Genomic DNA, 21,880 nt, shown 5'->3' with positions numbered 1-21,880 from the left:
ACTGGAAGTCTAGGCAAGAGAAGGATTTATTTATTTTACTATTAAGTCCTCTAAATAACAATTGTCTTCTGCATTTCCACTACCTGGGGTTCCCCTCCCCCTAAAAGGTCAGGTGCCATAGTTCAGTGGTGCTCATTGGAGGCACAGAGCACCTTTAGAGAGAGTTTAGCTACCGTTATCCATGCTCTGAAAATCTCTTGTTTGGATTATTATAATGCAATATAAACTGCCCAGAGACCTGACTAGACTCTAATATCATCCTCAGAGGCCCTTCTCCAGGTACCCCTGCCAAATGAGGTGTGGCACGTGGCTATTGAGAGGTCCTTTTCTGTGGTGGCACTCAAGTTGTGGAATGAGTTCCCACGTTATAGTCTTTTTGGCACCAGATGGAGGCGTTTTCTTTCCCCAGGCATTTTAGCCCTTCAGTTTTAAAAATCACATTAATGCATTTTTAGATTTTTTGCACTGCGGCTGGCTTTTATTTTGGTTACTTCTTTAGTTGTGTTCTGTTTAAAACTGATGGTTTTATATTATGTTTTATGATGTTATTGTATTTCATGGTTTTAAACTTTGTCTTGTAAGTTGCCCAGAGAGCTTCATCTAATGGGCAGTATAAAAATATAATAAATATATAAGTTCAGTAACAAGGAGCTGCCCCTACAAAAACACCTCCTGAAGTCCCACCAAAGCTTGAGCCTGGATATTCTCTCAAAGAAGTGCAAGATGTCATTATTCAATGTGGATTTTGGCAACCAGAGTTAAAAAAATGATTTGATAGAATGGGTAACATATTGTTATCCTACCCCAAGCCATTAATTAAATATATACTTGAATAATCCAAGGCCAAACCACCAGCACAGTCAACAGCTCTGATAAGCTTAGATTTTTAAGGTTTGGCCAACCCAACACTACTAGCCTCCATTTTAAAAATGCAAGATGATGTTCTGGGAATCTGCAGAACTAGTTTGCCTTAGATATCATGTTAAATGTATAGCTAGTAACTACTTCTGGGGTCAATCACAGCCAGGGAAGGGGGGAAGTTGCACCAGAACCACAGTGTGTAGGGAGGTGTTATGCTGCCCAAGTCTAAGCCAAGCCTTCCAAAACAAAGAGAGACCAGCAAGGTCTCAACAGTCCAGGTCACAGGCAACAAGGTTCCAAGGCAAGATAACGGACAACAGCCAGGCAGGAGGAGGGCCAGAATTCAGTTCAGAAGAACTCATGCCAGAAATCAGTCAAGGACACAGGCAAGCTTGACTCAGGAAGATCTGGTAATGTTTCTATCAACTCTCCCAGCCTGACACTGCTGATTTTATGCAGAGGCTGTCAGAGCCACACCCAAGCCTCAGCTATGTGTGGTCAGTGACTGTATCTGAAAAGGTCTACTTGTCAGCAAGCCTCCTTTGTGCAAGTAGACCTTTTCCCACAAGAAGGCCTCTGGCTCAGTCTAGCACTCCTTCTGAGTTCCTGTCTTTTCAGGGAGTATCTCTCTCGATGACTTGGGGATTTCTCTTCCTTTACTTCTGAGGCCGAGTACTTGTACTCCACAGGTGATGCCATCATGGTAGTCATCCCTGAGGATCTGGGCTCTACCTGGTCTACTGGCAGATCCTGGGCATTTCTGGTGGTGAGTGGTTCCTGGTCCTCCAGCTCTTCCTCTGAGCAGGAAGGGCATGACAGAAGGAGAAGTCCAACTTTCCCTCCCTAGTTGTACTTCTGAAGAAAATCCCTCCCCCTACCATATGCAGTAACTAGCTCCAGGGGGAAAGCTCCCACTGGCAGAAATAGGTCCATCCCATCACCCAAGCTGCATTCCAGCTTTATGTGTGTGCCTGGGAGAAGGGCAGGATGCTAGGTTAGGGGCTGCAAAAGGAAGGCTTAAACCTCCCCTCGCCATGAACTGTGGTTCTGATGAGACTCACCCCATCATTGCTTATGATTACTCCCATGCTTGTGATTAAATAAAGAAAGATATCCAGACAGAGTTGCTAGCTAAACATTTAGCATAATGTCTACTTCCACCCTTAATTCCTAAGTGCATTTCTCAGTCTGTCACCCAGGCAACGACATCTCATTCTTTCCCCTCTTCATTCTACCTAATTTATTGTCATCCAATGAGTGCCTGTCCATACGTTGACTCAGATTAGCCTCAGAGAATTATTATCCTTTCTGCAACCGTTGCTTTGGTTTAATCTTTGGATCAGCACCCGCCCTCCAAGCTTTGTTCTTCCCGGAGGAAAGTTTCGGAGGAAAGTTCCCATTGGTGCACTGTCAATACATGGAAGGCAGGGAAGTCCACTTAATGTGGAGCTTGTATGCAATGATAATCCCCCTTAAAGCAGACCCACTGAAATGAATAGAATATTGGATACAATCCTGAAAGCATAAGGATTCCTTGGCAGCGTCTGTCCCTGAACTTCCTGCAACAAGTGTGTTCTGCTCACCTTTCAGGACAAATTGCAGCTAGGGCCCTGTGTTCACAGCACTCATGTGGTGCCACCTCCCCTCAAAGCCCTGAAGTTTTACTCACCCAGGGTGGCATCAGGTAATCCCAACACCAAGGAGAAAGCACGGAGCAGGGGGTTGGATTTGATGGCCTTATAGGCCCCTTCCAACTCGATTCTATGATTCTATGAGTTTCTGACAGTCATCTGGGTACCAGAGCTACTCTGCACCCTCTTCCTGGTAGAAGGCAACCAATCACCAGTCGCCTCCCACCAGGATCTCCCTCTGGATTGGCCCAAGGAACGAGGTCAGACGGCAGAAGAGACATAATGACCTCATTCCCAAAGAATAAGTCCCTGGCTTTTTCAATGTCCTATCCCTCCTCCTCCCTCCCAATCCCCTTTCCTTTTGTGTCATGTCTTTTAGATTGTAAGCCTGTGGGCAGGGACTGTCAAGAAATACTTTTGTAAGCCACCATGAGAGCCTTTTTTGGCTGAATGGCGGCATAAAAATCCTTAAATAAATAAAAATAAATAAATAAAAAAATGTGCAGTTTTGGGGGGAAGCCCCACAGTGGCTACAAAGCTGCATCCGCATCATACAGCTAGTGCTGTGCCAAAAATTTCTACCATGAAAATTTCAACCATTCTCATTCAATTTGATAGAAAAGAAATTGCTTTTAAAAAGGAATTCAAAGGAGATGAAATTTCAGACAAATTCTCATGGGTTTGGTCTAGGGTTCTTGTGCTTAACTTACGTCTGAGATAGCTGAGGAGTGTGTGTGAGTGTCCTGTTTTTCATTGTGTAGTCACCTCTGTGACAGCCTGTAGCTTGCTTGACTTCCTGCACTTCCCACCCAGGGGAAGACGTCATAATTTTACTCCTCCCATAGGGTGTGTTCAGATCAGGACAATGCAGGCAACCTGGAAGACTGTAGAGCAATGGTGAGATGTGTAATAGGAAGAAAATATAGACAGTACCCTCCGCCACCTCACAGTGATTGGTTAAGATCAAAATCACCACCAACACACATTCAAAATAAATTACGAAGTGCCCTGAGAATGAGGCAGAAAATGGAAGACCCTTTCATGGGAGAGCTTCGGCTATTGGGCGGTATAAAAATGTAAAAGAAAAAAAAAATGGGGAAAGAAAACTTTCAGGAAAATCCTGAGATTTTTCTTTTCTTACCCCTAGGAATAGAAGGACACTTTTAAGAAGTTTCTCCACATTTTCTTCACCATTATTTTTTGTGGTGGCTGCATTCCCTCCCATCAATGCCCTGGAGTGACACTAGGGCCATGGCTAGACAAGGGCTTACCCTGGGGATCAGCCTGGGATCATCCCTGTGCGTCCAGATGATGCACAGGGGATCCTGGGGACAGGGAGGGATGATCCGTCCATTTCCCCGGGATTTTGCCCAACACTTCTAGCCCGTTTTTTCCATGGTCCTGGGCTGATCTTGAGACCGCGGAACGTGTGGCCAGGCATTGTGGTTTGTCCTGGCTAACTGCGAGGAGCCAGGACCTGGGTGGGGTAGGGGGAGCTGGAGCGGGTTTTGTTTTTTAAAAAATGCTCATGGTTTGCACAGGACCACTCCTGCGCTCCTCTGCAATAGAAAAAACAAACAAAACAAAATTGTCCTCTTCCTCCTAGGACATTGCGTGCTGTGTGTAGACAAGGGGGGAATCTCACAATCATAACATCGCAAGACCATCGCCGTCAAACCCCCCCCCCCATCTACCAATAGTCTAGGTATATTGGGCCTTGTGGAGAATGCAAAATGGGGGCCATGCTGCCAACACAGTTGATGCTGCTGCCACTTGCAGCAGCAAAAAACAACCCTTAGGAAAAAAGAAAGAAAGAAGCTGTTCTGCAACCATTGCCAATGGTGATGCCTATCTGTGAGAAATTATTGGAGAAATTCTTCTGCCCTTGGGGAAATTCAGTAAAATTATCCTCCCCACCCCCTCAATTTCTCTACCCAAAATTAGAGTGGAAAATTTTGAGAGGCCACTTGTGCACATCGCTACATATAACTGATGCAGCCCAGATTCACAACCACTGAATCTATATGTGGCTGTCCCCACATATAGACAGCTCCTAGGAGGTGTCACAGGAATCCAGTTGGGAGGCGGTAGTACATCTTGACAAGCTTTACATGGCTCAGCCCCCCCCATGCCCCCCCATTCCAATTCACAGTGAGTCAGGCTAGCTAGCAGATTTTCTATATTATTTATTTGCACAAATAGATATTTACACAAATTGCACAATATCTACTTAGGTATTTTTTAAAAAAATAATAATGGGAAAGTTCCCAGATTTCTGGGGAAAACCTGCAGCTTGGCCCACAAATGTTAGTCAAGTCTGGTGGACAGTGGGAGCCCATCAAGACCATTCATTTCATTGAATGTATTCTAAGTAGGCCTTATGTTAGATTTTACCCCATGTATGTCCCTACCTTGTGAAAACAACGCCCTGCGAGTGACATAGCCTGGGCCCTGTTACTTGGGGTGTGTGAACATCTTTTCTTTGTCACAAAATGCAATTTGAAATCTGCCTGGGCACCTATTTTATATATAAGTTAAGAAATTGGGAAGAAGCAAAAAGCACCAAATGTTGTGGTTCCTTCCTCCTGATTATTCTGCAAATGGGATATTTACATTTCTTTCAGAAACTGAAGGCTTAGACTAAGCAATACCAGGACATGTCCAGCGATGGCAGCGTTTAGATTCTTTAGTCATTCAGATCGCACTGGTGCTAGTGATCAATCTTTGCTTGAATAATGAAAACACGCAAGGTCATTAGATAGCTATCCAACCTCAGTACAACTACAGGCAGTACAGATATGACAGATTCTATCAATGAATTTTGAGTTTTGGTGGCAACCCTAGTAACTGGAACATTGGGAGTGGGGAACAGCTGTGCTAAACAAAAATTATCATCAGAACTATGGTGCTAAGCAGGTAACAAAAGAAAGAGGAAGTGCCAGCCAGGAGAGTTCACAGGAGCAGAAATCAAATTTGATGGGTTCATATTTGCACCTCAGCTACATTCTTTGCTGCATCACACCTCCATTCTTTTTCTTGTCTTTTCATACCAGGGTATGGCAGGGTGTGACACTGCAATCCTAAGAGAAAGGTTACTCAGGAGACCCCTTGTGTTCAACCAGACATGCTCCAGAGTATGGTGCATAGGATAGCTGCCTAAAGGTGCAATCCTATGCTGAGAGAGGAATGCTGGGAACTGTAGGACTCCCCCCTCCCAAATGTTCAGTAAACACACACAGAGCACCATCCAACATACACACACACATCCATCCATGCATGCAAGAATGTATGTGTTTCAATATTTATTTCATAAAGTCGAAAGCACAGCTGTGGCCTTTGTTCCATTTAATACACATGCACTGTCTATTTCGCTATCAATGGAAGAAGAGAGAGAGAAAGAGAGATTGGTTTTTGATGGGATGTTGGGCTCCATACAAGGTAATGCAGTGTAGTTAGACTGTGCAGGAGAACTGACAAGGTTGCTGGTGCCCACTGTGAATTTTGATGCATATTGGTAGACTGCTAAAACACAGGGAGGCTCTGTTGCATCGCAGCATACTTACCCCAAAGGGACATAAAAAGAGCCCTGCTGATTCAGACCAAGGGTCCATCTAATCCAGCACTCTGTTCACACAGTGGCCAACCAGCTGTTGACCAGGGCCCCAGAAGCAAGACATGGTGCAACAGCACCCTCCCGCCCATGTTCCCCAGCAACTAGTGTATGCAGGCTTACTGCCTCTGATACTTGAGGTTGCACTTTGCCATCAGGAGTAGTAACAGCCAGTTTAAATCCTAACAAAGGAAAGGAAAACAAAGGTTTTTTAAAAAAACAAAACCCTCTTCCTCCCATCAGCCAGCCACTCTTCACTATTAACCAGCAACCTCCCTAACTAAGCAAAGGATTTTGCCCAGTAGACATGTCCTCACCAAGAGTTCCAGAAAGGGGGGCATGTGGTTAGGTAGATCAGATGAGCAGCATCCCTAACAAAATCAAGCAAGGGCAAGAGGAGGCTTCAGTCCAGCATTGTCCCCGAGTGTGCCTCAGGTGTGCCCCTTCATATGGAAAAGAATTAAGCATGACACCTGGAGGTGACATTGCATAAAGAGATACACTGCACACTACAATATACAAGTCCTCTGTCTACCTGACATAACAAGTCATTTTGTCTCTCTTATCTGATGGAGGGAACAATCCTAAGGCCCCTTGACATTGTCTGAAGGTAGTGTGGATTTCCCCCTCTGAGGTCAGAGACAGCGCTGTGATGTCAGAACTCTCCTCTTCCACCCTTCTCAGCCAGTGTGGAAAGAACCAAGATGGATACCCTCTAAGGTTGGAAAATCAAACTCAGAGAGGGGAAAGGAGATCATTCTGATGGCCGAGGAGTGAAAGAGACGAGAGAGGCCAGGATACAAGTTATTTTGAGCCTCTGCCAGCCTCCTTCCCTCCCCCTCTGAAGCACCATCACTGAAATGCTGATCTACCAAAACATGCTGGGTGGAAGGACAGGGAGGTGGAGATGGCCTCCGCTCCTCCTCCTATCATTCACTAGAAGTTCAGAAGCCTATGGGCTCATCTACACCAAGCAGGATATCCCACTATGAAAGTGGTATATAAAAGGCAGGAGCCACACTGACAACTGTTGGGGCTCATGACCCATACAGTATACCACTTTCATACCACTTTCATAGTGTTATATCCTGCATGGCATAGATGTGTCATGGGCCCCAACAGTTGTCAGTGCACTTCAGTATTACTATAAAGCAGTAGTGTAGATCCTGCAGTACACTTCAATACCACTATAAAGCAGTAGTGTGATTCCTGCCTTTTATATACTGCTTTCATACTACTTTCATAGTGGAATATCCTGCTGGGTGTAGATGAGCCCTATGAGTTCAGGGAGTCCTGATCCTTGAGGGTACAATTGAAAGGACTGCACCCCAAATTTGACATGTTATAAATTACATAGAACATTGCATATACACTGAAGTTCGTTATTTGTGATTGACGTTTTCACTTTGGCTGGGCAACAGAGATCCACAGGTGGAAACAAGTCCCTATGCACGAAACAGGTCATGATCCTTATCTGCACAGTCATGCTCATAGCTGATGGCTTCATGTGTTGATGTGGATCCATCCAAGGCCACTAGTTAAGTGCTAATGCTTTGTCCCAATAGTATTTTCATATGGTAATGAGGCATAAATCATGTTGTAGCACCCTGATTGTATCCTAACTGAATAAGAATCCTCAGATGCTCATTTGTTTGTGAAAATAACTAACATGATCAGTTCAGTTAGTAGCTATCAAGTGGCACAGTCTTATCCTTGTTTTACTCAGAAGTAAATCCCATTGAGTTCAATGATACTTACTCCCATGTAAGTAGGTATAGAATTGCAGCCTAGCTCGTTGAGGCTGATGGCTCTGATTTTGGTGGGGCAGTGAATCTATTTAATCAGAACTAGCCAGAACTCCAAAGAACCTTTCCAAGGTTCAGCACTTTGGACAGCTCCTGAAGAGTTCTGGCTACTTGTGTCTGAAACCCAGAATGGATTCACTGCCCCAGTGAGATCTGAGCCATCAGCCTTCACTGGCCTAACCTATTGAGAAAGTCTACTTGAGACAAAGGAGCAGTGCCCTCAATGCAAACTTCAAGTTAATTCCTATGACCCGTCCAACTACCACGAGGACCTCTTGCCTGTTACTGGTGCTCCCTTCTCACCTTGCTAATGGTATTAAGCCTGAAGGGCTGCTGCAATTGCCACTAAAGCAAATCCAAAGTTAACTAGAGTGTCCTTCGTCAGTTGAAATATCAGAAGAATTTTTGAGGGGAGTCAAGCTTTTTTATAAAGAAAACACTTGGCTTCTGTTGGGAGAATGGAGAGGGGTTGATTCCACATCTTCTCTGTGAGCATCTGCCACATCCTCAACGTCTGCACCAGAGTTGCCCACCCTGGACCAGATGGGGCCCCAAGGGGCTTCGCAGGGACATTTTGTTGCAGGAGCAGACATCTGACTGTGTAATGCTGGACTTTGCCCAACGCTTCCACAGATCCCCTCCTCAAATTAGAGCCTTTTGCTCTTCTTTCACCCTTTGTATTAGAATTATGTGCATTAAGATGGCATTGGAAATAGAAATTCTCTTTCATTAGCGGCAGCCATTGAAATATGGCCCTGTACAAAATGCTACCCTGGGCTGGCCTTGAGAGAAATAAAACACCATTCTCTGGGACTCATTCTAGTTTAATGTAGTTTAGCATTTTATTCTCTTCCAAAGTTCATATACAATAAAATACATGCATTCTTTACCAGAGTCTGAAATCTGAGCTATTTATTCAAATTTCGTTCACACACTTTTTATTATTATTTTTATTATTATTTTAGCGGCTTATGAGTAACACATACTTTGTAAGAAAAGCTGCTTCTTGTTATAATTATGAATATTGGAAAGAAACCCCACTTATAGAAAACCAAGCACTTTATTGTGCCCTGTATACATATATTAATAGGATAATTTACAAAGACTTGAATTATGAAACCACTTACCAACACAGATCTCCCTTGAGCCAACTAAAAACGAAATTAGTTAATTTGTAGTCTTCAATCCAGTCAGTTATGCTTTAGCAAACACTGACAACTACAAATCTATGGTCAGAGCACTAATTTGCTAGGTAGAATGCAAGTTTCTACTCAATATGCAACAAAAGCTCAACTTCTGAATCAAATATCCTGTGAAAGCTACTTACTATTTGACACGAGGCTTTCCACAGAGAGCCAAACTCCATTTTATGCAAATTGCGTAGTTGAGGCTTCCCTTAAGTTTTACTCTATTGTAAGCGTGGATGGTCCCAATTTGGTTCAGCACCATCCCACTTCAGGCGAGGATGATTAAGCATTACTGTTTACTTCCCAGATATGAAAGAGGGCAGGGCTCCTGTAGCTTTAACTGTTGTGATGAAGAGGGAATTTAACCAGGTACTTTGTTGTTGTTGTTTATTCATTCAGTCGCTTCCGACTCTTCGTGACTTCATGGACCAGCCCACACCAGAGCTTTCGGTCGGCTGTCGCCACCCCCAGCTCCCTCAAGGTCAAGTCTGTCCCCTCCAGAATATCATCCATCCATCTTGCCCTTGGTCAGCCCCTCTTCCTTTTGCCTTCCACTTTCCCTGACACCTGCTGAAAATCCCTTTTCAATACAACTGTTAATGATACAGGAGCCCTGTCCTCCTTTCCATATGGTCACCCTGTTGTTAATTGCTGGTATTGATATTATAGCCAAGTTCAGTAAATCTGAACTTGATTTTATTTATTTATTTATTTATTTATTTATTACATTTTTATACCACCCAATAGCTGAAGCTATTGTAATGGTGCAAGTAAACTTCTTGGAAGGTCTGGGCTGGCATAGCAATACATACATTTTACCTATTTTTAAAGTTACATATATCTAAAACACCAATGCATTTGGGACACATTCCACTGTGACATAAACCCTATTTTAGGGTTATTAAGAACTACTTAAACTACTATGCAGGTGAGGATGGGGCCATGAGTAGCAATTGACTGAGAAATTGTTATATTCGTAAAATGGCACCTGATTGGCTAGGATTGCCCACATAACCAGTATAGAAGGAATCTCCTTCATTGTAGTAGGCTTCATTTGCCTGCAGTAATGTTAACGTATATTCAATAAACAAAAAACCTACGGTTTATAAAACAACGTTAAGGATGTACACTTTTCTACCAAGCACCAAAAAGAGGGGAAATTGGGAGTTAAGGCTCACCAGCCTTAACGCCACATCCTCCCTAAGGAGGTAGAAAGTACCAGTAACATTCTCATTCTCCCAAAGCAGATAAACCATGAGGAGAGGATGGAGAATAGGATATGCAGAGGTGACTGTGGGGTTGTGGAAAACTGATGACGAACAACTTAGAGCCACCTACTTCTTTTTTTGTTTAGAGCAGCCCTTCCCCAACCTGGTGCCCAAGTCACTTGTAATAGCCACATCAGAGATTTAAATGCATTTTAAAATAGTGCTTCCAAGAACTGCATTTGCCTTGTATGCTGCAACCTAACAAGGCTAGCTCACATTGAGAAATCCATCCAAAAGGTTAGCTTCTTTCCACCTGGCTATCCCAAAGCACATATCTCATATGACTTGGATGTACTTTGGAATAGGCAGGTGAAAAGAAGCTAACATTTTGGATGGATTTCTCAATGTGAGCTAACCGTGTAAGGTTGCAGCATACAAGGCAAATGCAGTTTTTAGAAGCAGTATTTTAAAATGTATTTAAATCTCTGATGTGGCTATTACATGTGACTTCCAAGTCACATGTAATAGGCACATCTGAGATTTAAATGCCCCCCCACCAGCACTTAACGCCCCCTCCCACACCACTTACCTTCTCCGTTGGCGCTGTGCCCAGGCTTGAACTGAGTGCCCTGGCCCAACCAGAAGCAGGGCCGCACCTGCAGCCTTCCTTCCTGGTGCAGCCGGGGGCTCAATTCAAACCCGGGCCAAGCGCTGACGGATCAGGTAAGGGCACACACATACCTCGTCCCACCTGGCCCCGCTGCCGCACGAACTACAGCAGCGGCAGCACCAGGCAAGCCCACCCACCCCCACTTCACTTACCCGGTTCATATCTGTAACAGTTGTATTGAAAAGAAAATTTCAGCGGGTGTCATTTGTATATATGGGGAACCTGGTGAAATTCCCTATTTATCACAACACATAAAGCTGCAGCTGCCCTGCCCTCTTTTAAATCTGGTCACTCTAGTATAGCTCCTGCAGCTTTAACTGTTGTGACGAAGAGGAAATTTCAACAGGTTCCCCCTATATACAAACAATACCTGCTGAAATTCCTTTTTCAATACAACTGTTAAAGATACAGGAGCCCTGTGCTCCTTTGCATATGGTCACCCTTATTGAGGCCCACAGTAGATCAGGGGATGCGTGGGAAGGCTGGGTGTAAGCTTGGTGAGCTGAATAGCTGCTGGTGCTGCCCAGAACTCCTGTGCTGCTGCCTGCCATGGGGATTTGTTGCTTCCACCCTATAGCTGTGATGCTTCAGGGTTTTGAAGGAACAAATGCCAAAGTGTCACCATCAAGACACCTCTCTTATAGCATGAGGATGATCAGGGGTCTGGAAACAAAGCCCTATGAGGAGAGACTGAAAGAATGGGGCTTCTTTAGCCTGGAGAAAAGAAGATTGAGGGGAGACATGATAGCACTCCTCAAATACTTGAAAGGTTTTCTCACATAGGAGGGCCAGGATCTCTTCTCGATCCTCCCAGAGTGCAGGACACAGAATAACGGGCTCAAGTTACAGGAAGTCAGATTCCGGCTGGCCATCAGGAAAAACGTCCTGACTGTTAGAGCAGTACGACAATGGAACCAGTTACCTAGGGAGGTTGTGGGCTCTCCCACATTAGAGGCATTCAAGAGGCAGCTGGACAACCATCTGTCAAGTATGCTTTAGGGTGGATTCCTGCACTGAGCAGGGAGTTGGACTCAATGGCCTTTTAGGCCCCTTCCAACTCTACTATTCTATGATAAACTTGAGACCTTTCACATGCAAAACATGTGCTCCATCATTGCACTTGTCTCTCTGCTTCTCTTTCGATTTTGGCTAGGCTTTGAAGTGAGGATGGTTCATTGCGCATGCTATTAGTTTATTGGCAAGGACAATGTGGGATATTGGGTTTTCTTTGGTGAGTACCATGAGTCATCCTTTTGGATGAAGAAAGGTTTCTTTATAGTAGCGCCTTTAGAGTCATGGGGCCACTGATAATAGGGTCAGGACTTTCATTTGGGATGTGCCTGGGTCACCTACAGGGACTAAATGGAGATGATGCAGGCAGACCTTTATTGTTCCACTTAAATGTGTGAGCTGGGAAGGGGTAGGAATAGAGGCATGGGTCGCCATTGCCCCTAAGCCAGGGGAGGGGGCATTTGTCTGGCAGACATACAAGGAGGGAACTTTATTTCCTCCTTCAGCCTAGTAGGAACACTGAAGGGTAGTCATTAATTATATAGACAGTGGAATGCTTTCCTATGTAGATCTGCCTTTGTCAAATTAACTTATTTACTGCGTATGGGTACAAAGTAAGTATTTCAAAGAGAAGATTGGGCTGGAACTCAGATTCCTGATTTTTACTAGTTTTTCATGGCTGAGAAGTGTTGATGTAAGAACAACTTCAAATATGTAACCTCCATTTGCAGTCTGAACTGAATCAGCCCAGGAAGAGCTATACCATATTATGTAATTATACTGAGTATATTTTCTGTCTTATGATTTTTGATATTCCTTCCAACTAGCCCATATGAGTCATACTGAATTTTCTGCAAAGAATAAAAATATTGCTTTGCAGTATAAAATGTTTTGTGGGTGGATAATCAAAGCTCAAATTTCACCTGCTCACAATAATGCCCTCCTTTGACCATAGAAATGGGAGCAGAAGACACAACACATTTTGGTAGGACTATCTGCTTCTTTGAGGAGGTCTGCAGAAGCAGAAAACTTAAACACATTGTCACTGAAATTAAATGCCATTTAAGGAATTAAACAATCTTGTGCAGAAGTATATGCCAAAAGATATTTCTATTAGTGCAAGAGGAATATGGAGGGATGTGTATCATGTAAAAATGATAATATACCAGTGCAGTCATTAATATACCAGTGCAGTCATTAATTTTTATTGCATCGTGACAGTTCCCAGTATAGGAAGATGTAAAAATAATATTTGCAAATATCCTGTTACAGATTTGTCTTTGTCTTGGAATATAGGATTTGGGTATTTAGTCCACATGGATCAGCAGGTACATTTTATGCATATTCCAGGTACAAAGGTGTTACCTAGGAACTGTAAGTTTACAATATTCCTGGTACTAACACAGTGAATTTATAGAAATAGAGGACTCTGGTTTCTGGAATGTCTTTTTATATTTTAGTTCAGAAAAGCACTTTTTACATTTCATGATATAATAACATTAAACACACGAGGATACATAGTGGTTGTAAATAAAACACAGTTTAAGCTTTTAAAGACTTATTTAAGAGCATTGCCTTTAAGGATTAAAATATCTTACCCAATGACATTTTTAAGCTGGAAGCAAAATGGAACAGAGAAGTCAGCGAGGACTGATGTCATTGTCCTTATGAGGACAGGTGTAGCATCCTATGAGAACTGACATTGGGTTTTATGAGGACAGGTGGAATGTATTTTGCCTCTCATATTTAAATGAGTTCTGACATATGTTTCTCACAAAACAGGAATTCCTCTAACAATTAGTTAACCGCCCCCCTGCAAAATTCTAAGCTATGCTTTTGGGAAGTAATATATTTATTTTATTATTTGCCAGCTTGTTGAGCCACATTTCCTTAAGTCTCCCAAAAAAGACACTAACTGCCTCCTTCTCATAGGTCCTGCTTTTTTCTTTTTCTTTTTTTTAAATCTTAAATGTTTCTTAGATCTGTTTATTTCTCAGAATATTTATGTTTATTCATTTCTGCCATAACTTGAACATGTACTTAGCACCTATTCTCCGGTTACCAACTTTCTTCTATGAAACACATTTGATTCCTTTCCTAAGATCACCTGGGCAAATTTCATCTTCATATGTCTGGCTCCTAGGTCAATGAAAGGTTCAGTCAAAAATCACAGCCTGTCAGCACAAACCCTTCTGTTGGAATGCCTCTATAAGAATCAAACTGATTCAGCCTTCATATGATGATACAGTTCAATATATCATTTATTTCTCTATGAAAAAGATAAAATTGCAAGAGAGATACACGTATGATAAATATGTGGAAGACCAAATATTTCTTATTATGCAGGTTGAGGCAGGAGTCTTTGTTACAGTCCATAAACATAAAGCTCCAAATTGATCCACTGGTTGAATCAATACTTATTCAGAATTAAAACAGATGCATTAAAATCAATGAGGCTTAAGTTAGTCATGACTAATTTGTCACATCTGCTCTAAGTATGACTTGTGTCTGGATCCAACCCATGTTTTGTTTTGGGTTTTTTGTTTTTTAAAAACATTTATTTCAGTGGAGGAAAACTGTGAACTTCCATATGTTGTTGGACTCCAATTCCCATCAGCCCCAGCCAGGGATGATGTGAATTGGGAGACCAGCAACATCTGGAGAGCCAAAATCCTGTCACACTTTCAGAATATGACTGGCAACTATTTTTCTCAGGGGCAAGTGAATTTCCCCCATTCCTTTATCGTTTCATGGGTTTCATGGTTCTGCCCCTTGTTCTACTTCTCCAAAATTTAGTTTAACCAGGAGAATTTCTAAAATTATTTCTGGAATTGGTACATGTGAAGTTGTTTACCACTGCTTTTAGTTCCTACAGTTTATTTGAATCTTTTCCTATCCTGCTTCTCATGCATATTAACAATTCTGCACATGCAAATTGGTAAATCACAACCCAAAAGCAATCTTGGTATATGTGTTTTATAGATGTGCACATATGTGGTACTGCATGTTGGTGAAACACTACACAAAAATAATCTTGATGTAATTGTATGTACCATTGCATGTAGGGATGTGCTCCGCTTCTAATCGGACCGGCGAATTAGAAGCGGAGCGGGGTGCTTCACCTCCCCTTAAGGCGGAGGCGAAGAGGATTGGGGGGCCGGCGGAGCGTGGCAAAGAGGATCGAGGTGAAGGCGGATCCTTCGCCTCGATCTGGAGCTCTGCCGGAAAGGTAAGTGGGGTTTACCGGGCTCTGCTGCTGTCGCCCATGCGGCGACAGTGGCAGGGCCCAGTACCCCCCCCCCCCCCGCCCTCCTCTCCCTTACCTGCCTCCATCCGCGGTCCGTCGGCTTCTTCAATTGAGCCCACGGTTCAACCAGGAAGTCTGGGCACTTCCGGCCCAGACTTCCTGGTTGAACCGCAGGCTCAATTGAAGAAGCCGACGGACCACGGACGGAGGCAGGTAAGGCCCCCCTCCCTCTTGGTCCCTTACCGGGCTCTGCCGCCGTCGCCGCACGGGCGGTGACAGCAGCAGGGCCCGGTAACCCCCCCCGCCCTCCTCTCCCGGCCTTACCTGGCACCACTCCCCTCCACTGCAGAGCTCAGATTCGGAGCCGGAGCCGGAGCCGGAGCTCTGCGGCGAAGAGGAGCGGAGTATGGGCGGAGCAGTGCGGGGTGGAGCGGGCCGATCTGAAATTTTCGGATCGGCCCACGGGGTGGAGCGGGGGGTCCGTGCACACCCCTAATTGCATGTACCAGAGTGCTGGACTCGATGGGCCCTTGGTCTGATCCAGCATGGCACTTCTTATGTTCTTATGAAGATTGCTTTTCCCCCAAAACAACATTAATTTTTTTGCAGTACTTTATTGATATGAACACATGCTCTGGTAACACCAAGGGGAGACAAAGATACAAAAGAACTCAGAGGTGTGGCAGCCTCTGTATCCACAACATTCTATATAGGATTTGGGAAATAACAACCAAAAGAAGACAAACAATGCACAATTGCTAAAACATCAGTGACACTTCAAAAATAAGACTAGGTAATTTGGAACTTCCAAAACTGGAAGGTGGGGTGGCAAAATTGATGAGGAGAATTGCAGAAGCATCCCTGGTTTTCCTGGAAGGCCACGTTGAGGAGAGATTAAGGGATGGCGGACCAGTGCCTCGACATTATGGCCCCTAACTTTGCCAGCCAGCTCTACAGCTCATTACATTTTTTATCCCACCTTTCCTCTAAGGAGGTACAATGCACCAGGTATTTTTTTTTCCTCACAAGAGCCCTGTAGGATGGATTACATGGAGACTGAGAGAGAGAGAGACTTTCATAAGGCTACCCAGGGAGCTTCATGCCAATGGGGAAACTAATCTGTTCTCCCTGGTCCAAACGGGATACTTTATCAACTATACCACATTGGACAGTATGCCAGATGCCACAGATGCCACTTTCCCCACACCTCTTTGACTCCTTAGAGCAACTGGGATGGGGTGTGGCAGGGGAGTGGAACATCTCATGGAGTCAGATGGAACAAGTTTAGCCCTCTTCTCAATAGTACCCTGGGTGCACCTGTTCACTTTCTTAAAAAGTGAACGCATGCCACTCCCACTTGTTTTCCATTAGCTACTGAACAGAGTTGTCTGGAGTATACATAATGGGGTTCATTACATTTAAAGATTTCAGGTCTTGGGAAAATTATACATACAACCATAAGTACATCATTAGCAGATTAGACATGTTTAAGAATGAGTTGCATGTCTTCTTACCAAGACTTGACCCTAGCTTTATATGGCAAACTTTTAATCTTTCAATTCCCTCATCATTCTCTAAAATGCTTTAAGGAGGGTTAATCTGTAAGAATTCATGAGGCACATTTCCCATTGGACTTCCAATTTTAGGCACATGTTCAGGCAAAATTAAAAGGCCTTTTCAATGGCAGGATCTACTCTGTGGGAATTTGTAACCTAGAACAGCTGATACAAAGATTTTGGAAAGATGGAGAAAAGGTTATCTACTTGATTTGCTTATTTTAGCCATTTTTTTATATTTTTGTGTTGCAGGTTTGTTTGTTTTTTATTGGGCTTTTATGGTAAGCCATCTTGAGGACTCCTCGGAGGTCAGAAAGGCAGGTATTAAATTGTAAAGAAGGCTTAGTTATGAAATAGCTTACCCAGAAAGGTTCACCTATACCATCCCTGTGATCTTTTTGGTGCCAGGTGAAGACCTTTCTGTTTACCCAGTACATTTAAATAATTCATATAGTCTGGGTCCCTCAGTTTTAAAATGGCCTGGTTCAGACAACACACTAAACCATGCTGCTTAACCACAAAGTGGTTAATGGAATGCATTAACGTTAATGCATTCCCTTAACCATTTGTGGTTAAACAGCATGGTTTAGCGTGCTGTCTGAACCAAGCCAAAGTGTGTTTAATTTTGGGCTTTTGTTTTGTTGTCATATTTTATGTTGATTTAGATTGCATGGTTCTATGTTCCGTTTTGCATTTAAATTGTTTTTATGTTCGTTTCTTGTAGGCCACCTAGATAATGTATGGCATACAAGTCTTTTAACATAAAGAACTATGTAAATCAGTTAAAAAATGTCATGTAACTCCAGCACGAGCTATTTAGTTACTGGTATACTCAAGTGTGTGTATATACATAACACACACACACACACACACACACAGAGAGAGAGAGAGAGAGAGAGAGAGAGAGAGAGAGAGAGAGAGAGAGAGATTTAAGCTTCCCATTTTACACGTGGTTTCAAAAAGAAATTGCAAAAGTTCTAATCCTTAAATCCCATCTCCTTGTTATTATTATACAGAAAGTGGTCCTACATAAAACACACACATAACTGGTTCATGCCCAGCAGGAAGAGAGTGTTTGAATATGTAGTTTGTCAATAACAGCTTTCAATATTTTAGGGCAAATGTCTTTCAAAAGCCCTTGGATAAACACCTGAAGTAGCTCTTTGGATCATGGCCTAGATTTTTGTTGTTGCTGTTAATTTATTTATCTATCTTACAGGAAGCAAGCCGATAACTTTCTTCCAGAAGAGAACAGGTTTCTGAAAGTACATTGCAAAACTAATAGACATCTTGCTAACTTTAATGCTACCACCTTATCTTCTATTCTCTTGTGTCCTTCATCAATTTGTTTAGAGTTACTTTGCATGTGCGACCAAAATCTTAGTTTAGTAATTTTCCCCTCAACAGTGAGACAGAAGATAACCACTGCTGACCTCAATTACAAAAAAAGATTTGCGGAGCCTTATTCATATGTGCTGAAAGATTTGGTCTAAAATAACAATGCATATATTTATAGAGCTCTCTCTCTCTCTCTCTCTCTCTCTCTCTCTTTTTACTTCCCTAAAGCTACACACTGACCAAGATAAAGGAGATGGAAATTTAAAATACATATTAACAGGAGATGGGGCTGGCAGTGTATTCGTTATAGATGAAAATACAGGAGATATTCATGCCGCAAAAAGGCTGGACAGAGAAGAAAAGTCCCTGTATGTGCTACGTGCCAAGGCTATCGACCGAAAGACTGGAAGGCAAGTGGAGCCAGAATCAGAATTTATCATTAAAATCCATGATATCAATGACAATGAACCTAAATTTATCAAGGACATTTACACGGCCAGTGTTCCTGAAAAGTCTGGAGTTGGTAAGTGTAATTTATTACCATATAACAAAAGGTACTTTAAAAAAAAATAGATTGAAGGTTAAGTCATTTCTCAACAATACTGGAGAGGCTATTCGTGGTATTTAAGTAGTAATAAAAGTTTCTGTAAATATCAAGTTCACCAGCTCTTGTTTGCCGGCAATATCTGCTTTTTTCCACCCTATTGGTTATTATATGGCTTTCACAAACTGGCAGCAGTCAAATGGAAACACATCATATATTGTATAGTCATAGCAATTTTTGCCATACAGTACTGAACCACTGAAAACAATGCTGAATAGGATCATCCTTATGCATAGTCAGTAATGGCAATTTCTTGGACACTTCCTCACTTTTGCATCCAAAGGGCAGTAAATGTATCATGCTGGTTTGCCCCGCTCTAGGAAAAAGCATCTAAAACATCCTAAACACATACATTTGTTTAATACAAATAATCTAGTATAATCTAGATCTACATAACAATTTCTTGTCCTTATTGAGGCAAGGGTGCAAGATCTGTATCTAGAATGGTAAGAAAAGTTGTAGCACCTTGCCAGGTGTTTGCCAGTACAGTGCAAATCTATCATTTCTGATCTCCAAGCTACCATATGTGCCAAGAGACTCATGCACTCACTCCTGCTCCATCACCTCTCTGTTTTATAGCTTCCTTTATCCATGGTTTAATGATACATCTGCATCAGTATTTAACTTTGTTAACGATAAGCAAGATTGCGCTCCTAACCATAATTTGCCACCATGGAGCAATATCCAAGCTTGTCTACATGGCTAGTACAACAGGGAGCTAGAGGTTCTAAAAGTGAAATGAGCAGAAATGCCGACTTTTGGAAAGGAACAGGTCAGCAGAGTTAGCAGAAGGAAGTGCTGCTGACCTGTCCTAACCTGGCAACAAGTATTTCCACTCATTTCCAGGGTTCTTTTTGAATTGCTAGCTTTCTGTGGCACAAGCGGTGGGTTCTGCTTGCACAACAGACTGAGTGGAAGAACAGAAGCAGTATTGGTTACTGGCCATTGTTTTCTAACCATGATTTGCAAGCTCTGGTTAGAAAGCCAGTCCTGATTTAAGGTATCCGTGGTTTGTACCAATGGATGTGTGATAGTACCCAATGATGAAAGCAAATTATGGAAGGGAAAGGAAGGAATTTGCACCAGTGAGGGAACTATGTAGCACATCGTTATGACATCAGCAATGTTACATTTGCACTGGCTGAAACAGTTGCTTGGATAATTGAAAGTAGCATAATAGAGCTATTCTTGCTCATCATATGGATGTTTCCCATCAATAGACATTTCTGATCAGGCTTGGGAAGCACTGAAAAATCTTGCAAACACTTAAGAGAACTTATAATAGAAAAGTATAGACAACACAGGCAATTATGCCTTTCTCATACTAACGTCAACTCTCAGAGGTGGTGGGGCCTCAGGTTTGCATACCACTTGTGTTGTTATGAACGAGTCTGGTTATTAAGATCTGTGGGAGAGGCCCTATAGAGGACACACATGAAAGGTCTTTTTTCTGAATTGCTCCCAAATTGTGGAATGCTCTCGCTTCAGAGCTAATGTTGCCCCCCCCCATACACACACACACTTGACTGTATTGGAAAGGAGTTAAGATACATCTCTTAATTTGGCCTTTTAAATTGTAAATAGAGATCTTAGTATTGTTAAATGGTTTCTTTTAATTGCTTGTTATGTTTTTATGCTTTATTGTTTTTATTTCAAATGTTGTATATCACCTTGGTGACATTTGAGGAAAGGCAGAATATAAATATTATCAATAAATTAAGATAAAATAAAATAAGCTCCAGGGAGACCTGGGTGGGGATATAGGGCATGTCTACACAATGCCTTATCCCATGGATCGCCCCGGGATCATCCCTGTGCATCCACATGACATACAGGGGATCCCAGGGGCAAGGAGGAATGATCCCTCCATTTCCCCAGGATAACCGGGATGGCTTTTAGCCTGATTTTTCCCACGGTCTTGGGATCGTCCCGAGACTGTGGGAGTTGTGGGAGGCCATCCTGGTTTACTCGTGAGGAGCCAAGAACCAGGCTCGGGGCACAGAGCTCTTCAGGCACTCTGTGCCCAATGGGGGTGGGAGGGGGGAGTGTGATTGGTTTTTTTTTAAAAAAAAGGAAGTCAAAAAACATCGTGCTTTCCCATTAGAGTGCTCGTGTGCTCACCTTCAGTAAAAAAAAAAAAATGGCAGCTGCAACATCCTTCATTCCTCCAAGGATGTCATGTGCTCCATTTGTCCAAAGGGGAGGATCTCGCAAGCAGAATACTGTGAGATCCCCTCCCCTACCTCCCAGAATGCAGGGAGGTGTACACATTCCCAAAGACAGGAAGGGGATCCCTGAAAAAGCACCAGAACCACAAAGCCAGCCACAAAAGAGGTATCCAAGTGAGACCTGGATTAACTTTCTTGTCGATGAGGGTGCTGCTTGGCCCCTCGGAGATTCTGAATGACTTGCGAAGGGAAGTGAAGACAGCCTGAAGTGCTGCTCCAACAGATGAATGGCTTGGAGCAGAGTAAGAGGAGATGGATGCTAATTCAACCTCTCCCCTCTAGGTCTCAGCCTTCTTCAACTAAAGAAGAAGATAAAAGTCCCTGCAAGCAGATAAAATTTAAATACACTTGTGCCAGGCACCCTATGCTAATGTACGAGGACATGGCTGCTGAGGCTGCTGTATGTGCCATGGTAATACTGCATGAATTCATGTGGAAAGTTGTTTAAAACATGACAAGGGCATGTGACATGCTTACATGAGTGATTTCTGTTATCCATTCACACACCCTTTTTAAAAGTACAACAGTTGTGCCCACGTATTCTTTGGAGATAATAGGTGATTCAGAGGTATAATCAACAACAGGTATTGTAAGGACGAGAAATATGCACTTCTACTGAGGTGTAAAGTCATCTAGGTAGTTAGATCTCAGTTCAGTTTGACAACTTAAATTAGTGTGTGTGTTTTCAAAATGTGTATGTATAGACAATACAGAACGCAGTTTCAGCAAATCAGACCTGAAAGTAGGCATGACATTTTAGGCAGTTTCTTTTCAACTAAATGTTAATGCTGGGTTGTTGCTGCTGTTTTTAAATCAAACTGAGTTCAACCTTTTAGATGGGGTGGCCTTTCAAAAAGCCTTCAGAAAAAGTATTTTGGTTTTACCTATACTGAAGACAAACTGTATACCCCAAAATGAGTGCAG

At 42.8% G+C, this 21,880-nt stretch overlaps 1 protein-coding gene across 4 annotated transcripts in view; it reads left to right on the top strand.

Annotated features, from left to right (window-relative positions):
* The window catches only part of LOC134401045 (cadherin-9), a 114,644-nt gene that overhangs the window by 10,251 nt on the left and 82,513 nt on the right, over positions 1-21,880 (top strand). For all 4 annotated transcript variants that reach the window (XM_063129750.1, XM_063129749.1, XM_063129748.1 and 1 more), the window contains exon 2: positions 18,353-18,647. In XM_063129750.1, the coding sequence (XP_062985820.1) occupies positions 18,353-18,647 (295 nt within the window). The remainder of the gene's footprint in view (positions 1-18,352; positions 18,648-21,880) is intronic.

The sequence above is a fragment of the Elgaria multicarinata genome, chromosome 7, assembly GCF_023053635.1.
Source record: "Elgaria multicarinata webbii isolate HBS135686 ecotype San Diego chromosome 7, rElgMul1.1.pri, whole genome shotgun sequence".
Classification (NCBI taxonomy): domain Eukaryota; kingdom Metazoa; phylum Chordata; class Lepidosauria; order Squamata; family Anguidae; genus Elgaria; species Elgaria multicarinata.
The sequence above is the reverse complement of the archived record's forward strand: the minus strand, read 5'-3'. Positions and strand labels throughout refer to the sequence as shown.